Raw genomic sequence first — 11480 nt, forward strand, 5'->3', positions numbered from 1 at the left:
TGTTCCCTTCTCCCTCAATGTTCAACAGCTGAAGCCAAAATTGTTGACGATGCATTTTAGACAAATTTCTCTACCAAATTTCTTCTTCTTCTTCCACAACTTTTACAGTAGCAACACTGTCCACCAAGAGCACTTTTTCTCTCTTTTACATTTAACTAACCCTTAGCCAACAAGAATTGCAGAGACATGAACTCTGATTTGATAGTTCCTATCTGCCAGAGATGCACAGAGGTTTGTTTGCTGAGAAGGAAACGCAAAATAACTGGCGGTGTTGAACCCCTCTTTGAAAGTAAAACCATAGCATGAAAGACCTGAACTGGTGGTGTGTATTTGTCTTCTATTATTTTCCTGGATTTTGTCCCACTGTGGCTCAACCTCATCATCGGGAACACGTCCTGAACAACAACAAACCTGGCTTCTAGTTACGACTATTCATATGGGCCTTGAAGTCTAGAAATAGCCTGTTTTTCTACTGCTTCCAGTGGAGCTCATCTTGCAGGTCACACAACCTCCTGCCAATATTTGCTGATCACTTTCACAATACCATAGAAGTAATGAAGCATCCTTTCAATCCAGGGTTGCAATCACCAGATAACTAATGTAATATTTAAGGCTAATACTTACAGCTCCAACAGGCTTGACATAACAAAATGGAAAAAAAATTTAATGCCTTTTTTTTTAATAGGCATCGCTACTTCACCGCGGGGGTATCTGCTTTCTGCCCGACTCTTAGATGTACACTTTGGGGACAGACCAAAAAAAAAAAAAAAATTATTCACATCTCAGAGTGCATTACTTTGCTATATGGCCTTGGACATTCCAAAATTGTGTTCTCATGGTTTATCAAAAAATTGAGTTTTTAACTATGAGGCAATAGACAAAAGCAAGAGCTAATAAGGCAGGGACATTTATTACAAGAAGAACTAATTTGATTACTACACACTTTGAACTACTATTTAATATGAAGCAGTCTGAAAGGCGAGAGATTCACTCGCCACACACCAGAACACATTCTGATGCCAAAAAGCATTGAATACAGAGTTTTCCTCTAAAACTTTAAAACATATTTCCAGCTCCTTGGAAAAATTTCTTCAGAAGAGGGTTTTGGGTTTGGTTTTTTTTTGTTAAGAAACTACTTAAAGGCTTCTTTAGTGGAATTATTATGGTGCCCCACAAAAAGCATTAGAGAGGACCTGGGTTCAGACAGAGACACAACTGGAAGATTTCATCATTCTGGTTTGGAAAGCGTTTCAATTATACCCAACCGTTTATCTCTGGACAGGGGCTGCGAGATGTAAACATTTTAATAATAGAAAAGTGTTAAAGTTGTTTCAAGGGATGAGTAAAACTTAAAAAAAAATCCTCTGTGTGATATGGGTCAGTTTATTAAATCAGGTGAGCGCATGAGGAGTATCAAACAGCGCTGCAGATGCTGTCTCAAAGCGTACCCCAACCACCCACCTCGGGATGCTCGAGGAGCAGGAGGAAGCAGGACCACCCTGCCCTCTCTCCTGCACTGGCTAACAATGTCCCCCGTACTCGAGGTATGTTTTCACTCTGTTCAGAAGTTAAAATAACATGGAGCAATTGCAGTATTTAGTGGGATTTAAGTATGACGCCATCCACAATTTTTCAGAATTACACAAGCTCACATGTTTCCTGGGGAGGGGAAGGAATTCCAGGACATCATCTATTTTCTGCTTAACAAGATGCCAAAATATATGTATCAAAAGTTCTTATGCTATCCATCAAGGGTATCTGAAATACTTTGTAGACTTTTAATGAAGCTTTCAGTCCAGTCCAGGTCTCAATGAAAGTGGTGAAATTATTGGATTTATTGTATTGTTCACAGCTAGTCTGCCTTACATCAACCTCTCTCTTTTTTTTTTTCTTTTTTCCTTTCTTACTCAGAAAGAGTCTAAACTTTGCAGAAGATAGAAAGAACACAAACAAACTGGTAATTGGTTATTACATAGAAGAGCAGTTCACGAGTTACAAAACCTAACAGATTTGTGAAAAGCTTTTTCCGTTTTTTCCATAAATAGATTATTAAATCACACTTATTCTTGAAAAACAAACCAAAACCCCCAGTTCTTGATATGCTCCAGGATTTCTACTGGGAAGATACTGAGAATAAACAGCATATTTTATAACTACAGTGGCTTCACCTCTCACTTCAACCAGTCTCTTACCCCTTCTGACTCTCACACTAGAAGTTAAGGCATCACCTAACAACATGGACTTCTCTCCCTCTCTCTTCTCTCCCCAAAGGGAGAGAAGTTGCACATATAAGCTCAATCTGTATGTATAGTTTTTGCAAGAGTTAAAAAACCCAGCCTGGTATACATACCACTGTGTGAAGGTGCACATGCACACTCACTTGTGAAACATCTGTGTGTGCTGTCAGTAAAGAGCAGGAATATGAAAATGTGTATTGCCACTTTCATCAATATTTCTAAATGAAACTTTAACCAAGTAGATGTCTCTATATGGATCAACACTATTGTTTTTATATACATTTTAATTCTTCAAGAAGCATACCTGTGAGATATAACCGGGAGGCACATGAATAGGGGGAATGGATCCATTGGGTGACATCATGGGAACCTCTGCTGGTCCTAATAAAAAGAGAGAAATAAGATATTGGGTTTTTCAGCTAAAAAAATAGACAATTGCTTAAAAAAGGCTAAAAATAGCTTTATTTTTGAAGCCTGCAATAACAAAATGAGCAGCTCCACTAACTTCTGGTATATGGAAAATGCCTTGTGCCATCATTCTGAGAATAAGATCATTGTTCAACGACTTTACCATATATTCCGTTGAAATAATATTTTCATCATAAAACAGCTAAAACATGGACTTTATATTACCCACTGATCAACTTATGCAGCATTAAGCAGTAACACAATACATCCTTTAGCAGCCCACAATTCCTATACTGAAATCTGGTTAAGTTATTCTTGTCGAAGGCATGGGAGCAGAGAACAAAGCAGAAACTGTGCAGCCTGGAATTAGGCAGCTCCCAAGGAAAGCGTCCAATTGTAGCAAAAAAAAAAAAAAAAAAAAAGTCACATATGTGAAAAACTATCTATCTATTTAAGAATGCACAAAGACCAAATTCATTATCTCAGCTATTCAGACTAACCTTGGAATGTGGTTATACAAGCAAGAAGCTTATGGTTTCCACTCCGAAATCCAGCCCTGAACACGCAAGTGCCATTTTGAAGCACTGAGTACAAGTATAACAAAGCAAGTGCCATAACCATTCGACTTTTGCAAACAGAGCCTCACAGCTAAAAGAAAGCATCTAGATAAAATGGAAATAGTTTGGCTCAATGGCTCATGGATTCAGCCGTTAAAAGCGGGAACATCACACAGAGCACTCAATAAAATGAACGCCCCAAACATCAGACAGATGTTTGCAATGAGAGTTGAGTACTCTGAAAAGGAAAAACTAATTTCATCACTTCCTTATCACATATTAAAATGTTTACACTAAGCTCTTAGTTAACCCCTTTGCCATGGGCTAAGAAAATAGTTATGGACAAACTCTTAAGAAGAGCTCAGAGAGAACACTGCTCCTTGTTATTGCAAACTGAATTTTCGCTTTGGCTAACAATACAAAAAATAACTTCCGTTAATAATTTCAGTTATTCAGTAAGAGGTTACTGGGGGTGTTGCCTTCTAAATGTCTCTATTTAAACCCAACAAAAATAGGAAGTGACAACTGGTTCAGAAGGAACTTTACAGACATACTGCTTATGTAAATGTGTTTTCCCTATCAAAAAAATCTCCGCAAATTTCTTTTGAGGAATATGGGGTTTTTTATTTATCTCTGAATCGACTTTGGTCTCTATACACTGTTAAGTTTCACTCCACAGTAAGCTGGACGGCATATCCATATGTAATGGTCAATACCAGTAAACACACAACTACACTTTTTTGGGGGATTGAATCCACACCGGATTATCCAGTGTTGTTCAGTTCTTCAGGACGGAACATGTCTGAGATCAAGTAAAATGAATAGTTAACATTGTTACATGACTCATTCCTTGTCAGTGATTTCTCAAACCGGAAAAACTGCAAGGAAAAAAGTTGTTATAAAATCAAAAATCCCGAGTTCCCCCTTTAGGCAGACAATAATTTAAATGTTATATGTAAACGTTGCTTCATAGGATAAAGCTTTTATGTTTAACCTGTTTCAGCCCCTCAGCAGAATGCTATCTACTTACTGTTATACTGGCCCTAGCCAGTCTTTCTCAAAAATAGGTATTCTGACTTGGAAATAAATTTAAAAATTGAACACTTTGGGAGTTTCTACATACAGACCAGATAGTGTCTACACAACAAATGAGAAACCCTTCGCTCAGCATGCCTCATGTCTGTCCTTCTAAACCTTCTGCCAATTGTTCATATGGAGTAGCCATCTACTTGCAGGAAGAAACCAAACTCCCACATCGATACTGTTGACTGTAACACTTCCATTCCAATAATAAAAAAAAAGATTGTGTTTTATCATCAAAACGTGCACCATGCAAGACGATTCTTAACCTCGTGTATGACCCACAAACTGTTAAAGTCGTTTGGATAACAGGTTTTAAAAGAATGACAGCCTAGTGATTTGCAGCTAGATTTTGTTTCCAGCGCTTTGATTTCAAGGCTAGCCAAATGGCTTTAGCACACATTATTTCATCCCTCTCATCAATGGTATCAAAACAACTTCAAGCAGTAGTGAGTAAAATACAGACCCCATCTCCACAGCACCAGAAGTCCCAGGAATTATTAAAGACTATTCTGGCAGGGAAACCATTCCCCAATTAACACAAAACCACAACCATACCTTTTGGGTTTGGGTTTTTGTTGTTTTTTTTTTTTTTTTGTTTTTTTTTTTTGTTGAGTATTTTTGGTTATGTCAAATATTTTTGAACTGTTAAAAAGCAGACATTTATAGAAGGATGTTCCCCGGTTTCTTGTGTCCATAGGATGGATATAAGTCATGTGTCCTCTGGTGAGTAAGAACTTTGCCAGTTTTAATAGAAACTCATGATTTAATATAAAATTTAATTTAAATGAGAAAAAGTCAATGCATTCTAACATGAACACTATACACCAAAATGAGCTCGCTTTAATACTTTTTGAACCTGTTAACAGACCAAGGCTGTCTGAGTTCCTAATGAACCTGAGCCAGAAGAGCTCTGGCCACCTCCGCTGACAAAGCAAGAGGCCAAATTCCACCCCAAGCTCCGACCCTGTAAATCCAGAGCACCTCCATCAGCTGCTGAGGGCTGCCCCAAAGCTCTGGGGCTGGCTCCAGCCAAAATGCAGGTGCAAGGAAATGATTCCTCCTCCTCCTCCGAAGTAAGAGGAAAAGCAGAGGAGCCACTGGGCTGAAGGCACCAAAGTCCATCAGCCAGACAGGTGACTGACCACTCTTGTCCCTAGCTGCAAGAGCAGAAAGTTTTCATATTTCTAACACATGGTAATAATTAAGAGACAGTAAAAGAAGCAACTCAGTCTCGTATTTTGGCAGAGCTAATTAACAGCTTGACACCCAGGTAAGAGCCTGTCCTCCTCTTCCAAGCCACGCGCTCCCTCTTCTGTGTTGCTCTGTCACTCCTCTGAGGACATGAAGGATTTTAATCAAAAAAGGTTTTGCAAATCTATTGCCTTTTAAAAAAACACCTGCACATGTAGTCTAACAAAAACAATGATTCTATTCCTTCTTGTATCACGGTTTATCATGTGAAGCTGCAGATCAAAGCAAGCCTCCCTCCCATGTCCCCTGCCAAGAGGATGCTTCTGTCATGGAGAGATTGTCAGTTCTTCTGGGCATTTTTATTCCTTCAGCAATTACGTCACAATCTACTTGAGAAACTTCTGTGCCAAGGTTTTCAAGGCTAATTATAGCCTTAGTTGCAATCCGTGACACTTTCCAAATTCTTGTATAAAACCAGTTTTGGAATAAGTACACTTTTTTCTTGTTCCTGGGTGACCTTTTATGCATGCATTAAAGATCACTTCAGTTTAATTTTTTTTTCCCTTAAATTACAGAAGCCAAAATTTGGCATTCGAATTCCTCCAGCAATAGCAACGCATCTTTCCTATCTCCTTCTTTCCACGTTGCATTATAGGGCAGAGAGATCATTTTAGTTCACTATTTTTAAAAAAAACTGCTATATATAAAATACATTGCTTTTCTCTCTTTATTACTAGATTATATCCACTGTAGAATATTATTCACATCCAGCTCCAGCACTTAGGCATATGTTTTACTCCATGTTTCTACTGACCCTTTTGCATAGTTTATTACTAAGAGCAAACCCCACCTGGCTTTGTTATAAAGTTCCCATTCTGAGAGCAGTTACTGCAAACTCTCTGAAATTCTGGAATTTCTCGGCCCTCTTCTAGCAAACATGTACTGACTTATCGTTTCACACCACAATACCTGCACCAGCAGAGAAACCATACAAAATTTAGTGATTTGTCAACTTTTACTTTGAAATTTAAGAATCATGTACATTTTAATAACAAAAACCTACTGCACTAGCTAAGCAGAAAATTAAATCCAGCCAGCTAAACGTATTTTATAAAGCTTAACAGTTATAAGTAATCCCTGAAAAAATGTTATGCCTCCCTCTGATTCACAGTAAAACGGGTACCACATCTTCCTCTCCATAGGGCACTTCTCAGGAAGTACATCTGTGGCGCACGAGGTGTGACTGAACGAAAAGGAAAGATAATTAAAGGGCAAACTGGCCTTCTTTGCTAAAACAAACGACCCAGGGCTTGCTGACCTTGGCTGGGACCCAAGGGTTTGCATTTTCACATGGATGAGCAGCTGTTCCGGAACAATTTCCTCAATGAAATAAGCACAAACAGACTCCCTGTTGCTGTCAGGCACATGTTTCTTCTCCCTCTGCTTGATTATTCTCAAAGCAGCTTACGGACCAAACAAGGTGATGACAAGGAAAAAAAAACCAACACAACAACAACAACAAATCCTGGATTCTTCCATTCATCTTCCTTTCTTGGTAGCAGAGGTGTGGTGAGTGTTTTTCCCGGCCCTTCGGCCACAGCCTAAAGCTGCCCGTTAGCACAAGCTGCCACGAGTGCATCAGACGATGTTATAAAAACCTTTAACGTAGGATGTAAAGAGCTTTCACACAGAAACATCACCACAATTTTGAGGCGCAATCTCTCCTAGAGAAGAGCTCATTCAGATGCTGACTTAACTCTGCTCCCATACGGTAAAAGGCAGAGGAAGAGCCGACTCCCACGTGTCTCCTTAAGTTACCAGGACACAGGGTCTTAAATCTGCTGCTGAACAAGATACGAATAATTTGTTCTTAGACAAGAGTAAATTTGTAGATTAAAGCAACTCCACATTAGAGGGAAAAGAAGCAGCAGCTTTTAAACATTAAGTCTTCGAGGGGGTAAAATCACAGCTTTCAAAAATACATTTGGAGAGGTCTGAAATGTCAGAAAAAATCCCACTGATGCTGCATTCAACCTGCCACAGGTGAGGTTGTGAAAGGTGCAAAAATAACATTACCGGTACAGCTTATCAAGGCACAGGGTTAAGGAAAGCACCCAGCACTTGGCCATCCCCACGGCACCAGGTCATGCCTGAAGAAGGCAGCATACAGAGTTTTATACTGCTTATCCATACATATTTACTTTTTTTTTTTTTTTAAGACAACCTCATCACATAAGGATGTGAACAAAAGGACACCTACCAGACGTCCATTTGCATTGTCTGGCACCTCAACCATTTATTTCCTATTCAGATCACAGCTTAGTAGTATGAAATCATTCCTTCACCTCAGAAGAGTAGTACAAAAATATCACCCAAACCCTCAAGTTCAATAGAAATGGCTCCATGGATTTCAAATGATCTTGGATACCACACCAAATGACTACTTAAATGCAAATGAAACATCCAGAAAAGTATCAGCCTGAAGTCCCCTGCACCTGCATGGCTTTGCCACGGAACACAGCTACCACAATCTGTACCCACAAACATGGGGACTGAACGTGGAGATCGAAGCACTTTTGATGTAGGTAAAAGCTGCTTCTTAAACTCCTTCGCAACTTCTATGACCGCTCTATTTTTTCCATTTCCTTTCCCATTAGAAGTCACAAATTATAACAGTCCTTTACCCAGATTATCAAGTTAATTTGTCGTAAGCATTTAAAAAATAAAGTTACAAAAAATGCATTAATGTCTCTGAGTTTTGTTGCATTATCATTATTAACACTAAACTGCAAATCAGGTACACTTGAATGACACATCCAGTGCTTGGACCTCACAGCCACAGGCCCTACAACAACGTCCAGTCTAGAGACTGGGTTTGACCAATGTTTTCAACGTCTGCAGACAAACTCACTCAACCAAACATCAAATCAAAATACTCAGAAATCTGTGCCGAACACATCAAGCAGACAGCTCCTGGAGCACTTCCTGGCTTATTACATGGCAGCACCTTTGCTGTTTACACTAGAGACTCTTGAAAATGTTTTATTTTACCTGTGTTTGCCACTCGACCTGCTCCACATGGCAGGAGGCTCAAGTACATTCACTCTTTAGTCAAACAACAGCACTCTATGCTTTAACATAAGAACCAAGAGAGTCCTACTGGGCAGCATGCTCTTTTGCAATGTGTCTCCCACATGTTGTATTCTGGTTCGGGGCATATTCTAGAAATAATACAGTAACCCTTAAAAACAGGAAATGAGATTGAATTTATCAGTTGCGTTGAACATGCCCTGTCCAAAGCCATCACAGATCTGCAAGCTGGTACACAGAAGTACTATTGCATTTGAGGAGGAAGCTAGGTTAAATGTTCGTTTTTATCCCCACAGAACTATGAATTAATAAATTTTCACACGTGAAATGTTCGATGTTTCCAACATTAAATGCATTGCATTTTGTGATCCTTATCATGAGAGCGTAAAGAATTGTCCGACTCCTCACCTACAGGACCCCACATGCCATCCTGCACCTTGCTTTTTGGGTTCATCATACTTCACTAATTTAAGAAGCAGAGGAGAGTCCAGATGAGGTCAACAGGCTGCTTTAACAGCCTGGCACATCATCTCCTTGTGCACCGACAGCTTCTCCTCCTGCCGTGGGGCTGAAGGAGGAGCAGGGAGCGCCTGGGGACAAGGACCTGGTCCCATAACATAGGGCCATCCTACACCAGGAACAGGGCAGTGCTAACTGCGCCCTGCAGCAGCGATGGTCAAGCTTACCCGTTACAAGAAACATTGACACTGTAAATCTCATGGAAGCAATGAGAAAAGGTTAGACAAGCATACTTGTTCAGCCACAGAGAATGGAGATGGATGAGATGGATTCTTCAGGTCTCCTGCTGTTCTGCTATGTTCCCAAGTGGGTTTTCTTTGTTTCTTTTTAAAAATAGGCTCACGTATTCTTCTAGAGTTTCAATTCGCGGGCAACATTTTGGAGTGGAACATTTTTTTGTTGTTAATTTGAATAGAAATGGAGTATTTTGCTGCCCTAATCTGAACAAACAAGTTGGATTCTTTTGCTAAAATAAACCTTTTCTGATGGTTGGCTCATCAGCCACTACTGCAAAAACACTTGCAAAGAGTATGTTGCAATACTTCAAGCATTGAAAATAAGCATACTCCCATGGCAATTCACCAGATGGGCTACAGATTGTAAATCATAGATGTCTAGACTAAAACACAAGAGACAAACATCTGTCTAAAATCAGTTGACTTGAATGGCAAATACTGTTAAATAAATTAGGACTATGTTGGAAACAAAGCGAGCAACCAACTACGTTGAAAACATCTGAAATTAATCCATTAGCACACAAGCCACAACACAATAACCTGAAACTGGAGAGACATTCATTTCGTGATGAACATTAGCCCAAGAGGACATCGTGACTTCTGAAGCATGAGCACAAAAGCATTTCTATGACCCAGCACCACGTTACCCCACAAGGACTCACGAATCCATCCCCAGAACATCTGGCTGGAGTGGGGTTGTTACTCTCCTCGCTTCACAAGTGAAACTGTGGGACAAAGAAATGAAATGCCTGATGCAGGGTCACACGGGAAGATTGTGGGAATGTAACTGGACACAAACCCAGAATAGGGTTTAGATCATAAGACAATACTTAAACTGGAATAAATCTTCAGAATGTTAAAGACTGGCAGGTTATCACATAGAAAAACACTCTATTAAAAAAAAAAAAGTCTTCCTCATATCTACTAACTTTTTTTCCCCTTTACATAACTTTTTGTTTTATGATAGAAACATGCCAGAAAGCCCGTGGATGAACAGAGAGAAAGAGCAGCAGAAAGGGGAGACAGAAGAGACGTTGCACAGAAAATGCCAGCCTGCCCTTTGCAGGAGGCTCCGAGACAGAAAAGGAGATCAAAGAGCTGAATTCAGAAATTGGAGAAACTCATCAAATAACTCTTGCCAGCCCATACAAACAATGGGAGATCTCTGTCAGCATCAGGCTTCATTTTAGAATCAAAAATCCCATGTTACCAAGTTTTGACAGTGCTAAAGCTTTGCACAGCAACAGAAGGGTTAGAGTTCCTCCAGCTGCACCTCCAGCTCTGCAACCGAGCTTCCCACCAGACCTGTATCACCACTGCGCTAACTTTCAACCAGAACTCAATTTTAGTGGAAATGGATGTCACAAAATGAGAATTATTTTATTTTTGCACCAGTTGTTAACAACGTTGTCATTTACATCCTATACAACACTATTCGCCTGATATCCTAGAGGTTATTTATTTGTAGAAAGACAGACAAAAAGCCAAAGGACATAATAAGGGATGGAAGCTCAACTATGGACATCATTTTGCCTTTGCATTTTTGAGACAGCTCTTCAACACGTTCTAATGATGTAAATGCTTTTTGGGGAGTGTGTGTGCATGCGTTAGCTTTCTGGCACATTTATAAAATGGCATTCACTTGCAAAAAGTTTTGTCCTCTTCAAGAGGTTTATACAAATGCTAAACAATTGGCTTTCAGCATAACTTCCATTAAAGGTATCGATAATTATACAACATCACTTTTCTGCAGCAGTAAAAGAAAATGCTCCAATTATTCATAACGTAATTATTGCATTCCCATGGAAACACCAAAACGACTGTACAATCAGCAACAGATCCAAAACCTAGCCAGCAATAAAGTTACACAGCACATCCTCTTCCACCTCCCCTAAACAAGGCAGCAACTAAGTGATGGCTATTCTCCACCTGTCCACCCACAGCAAGAAATACCATCCAGCCAGCAAAAACTACAGCAAACTTTCCATCCTACCACCCGCCCAGAGCTGACAGTGCCACCAGTCATCGTGATGAGTTTTGTTCCTGACATGTTTGGATCCTGGACTTCAGTGAATCATCCAAAATTCTCTATTTGAATGTGCTCATCAAAACCAGAGCAATTAATATCCACCTGCCACAAACAAGCACTCTATCATCTG

General features: G+C 39.7%; 1 protein-coding gene across 1 annotated transcript in view; it reads right to left on the bottom strand.

The window, feature by feature from the left end:
- FNDC3B (fibronectin type III domain containing 3B) overlaps positions 1-11480 on the bottom strand; it is a 160040-nt gene that overhangs the window by 97597 nt on the left and 50963 nt on the right. Inside the window, exon 3 of the mRNA XM_010079500.1 lies at positions 2542-2618. Coding sequence (XP_010077802.1) covers positions 2542-2618 — 77 coding nt within the window. The remainder of the gene's footprint in view (positions 1-2541; positions 2619-11480) is intronic.

Source organism: Pterocles gutturalis, unplaced genomic scaffold, assembly GCF_000699245.1.
Source record: "Pterocles gutturalis isolate BGI_N339 unplaced genomic scaffold, ASM69924v1 scaffold8064, whole genome shotgun sequence".
Classification (NCBI taxonomy): Eukaryota; Metazoa; Chordata; class Aves; order Pterocliformes; family Pteroclidae; genus Pterocles; species Pterocles gutturalis.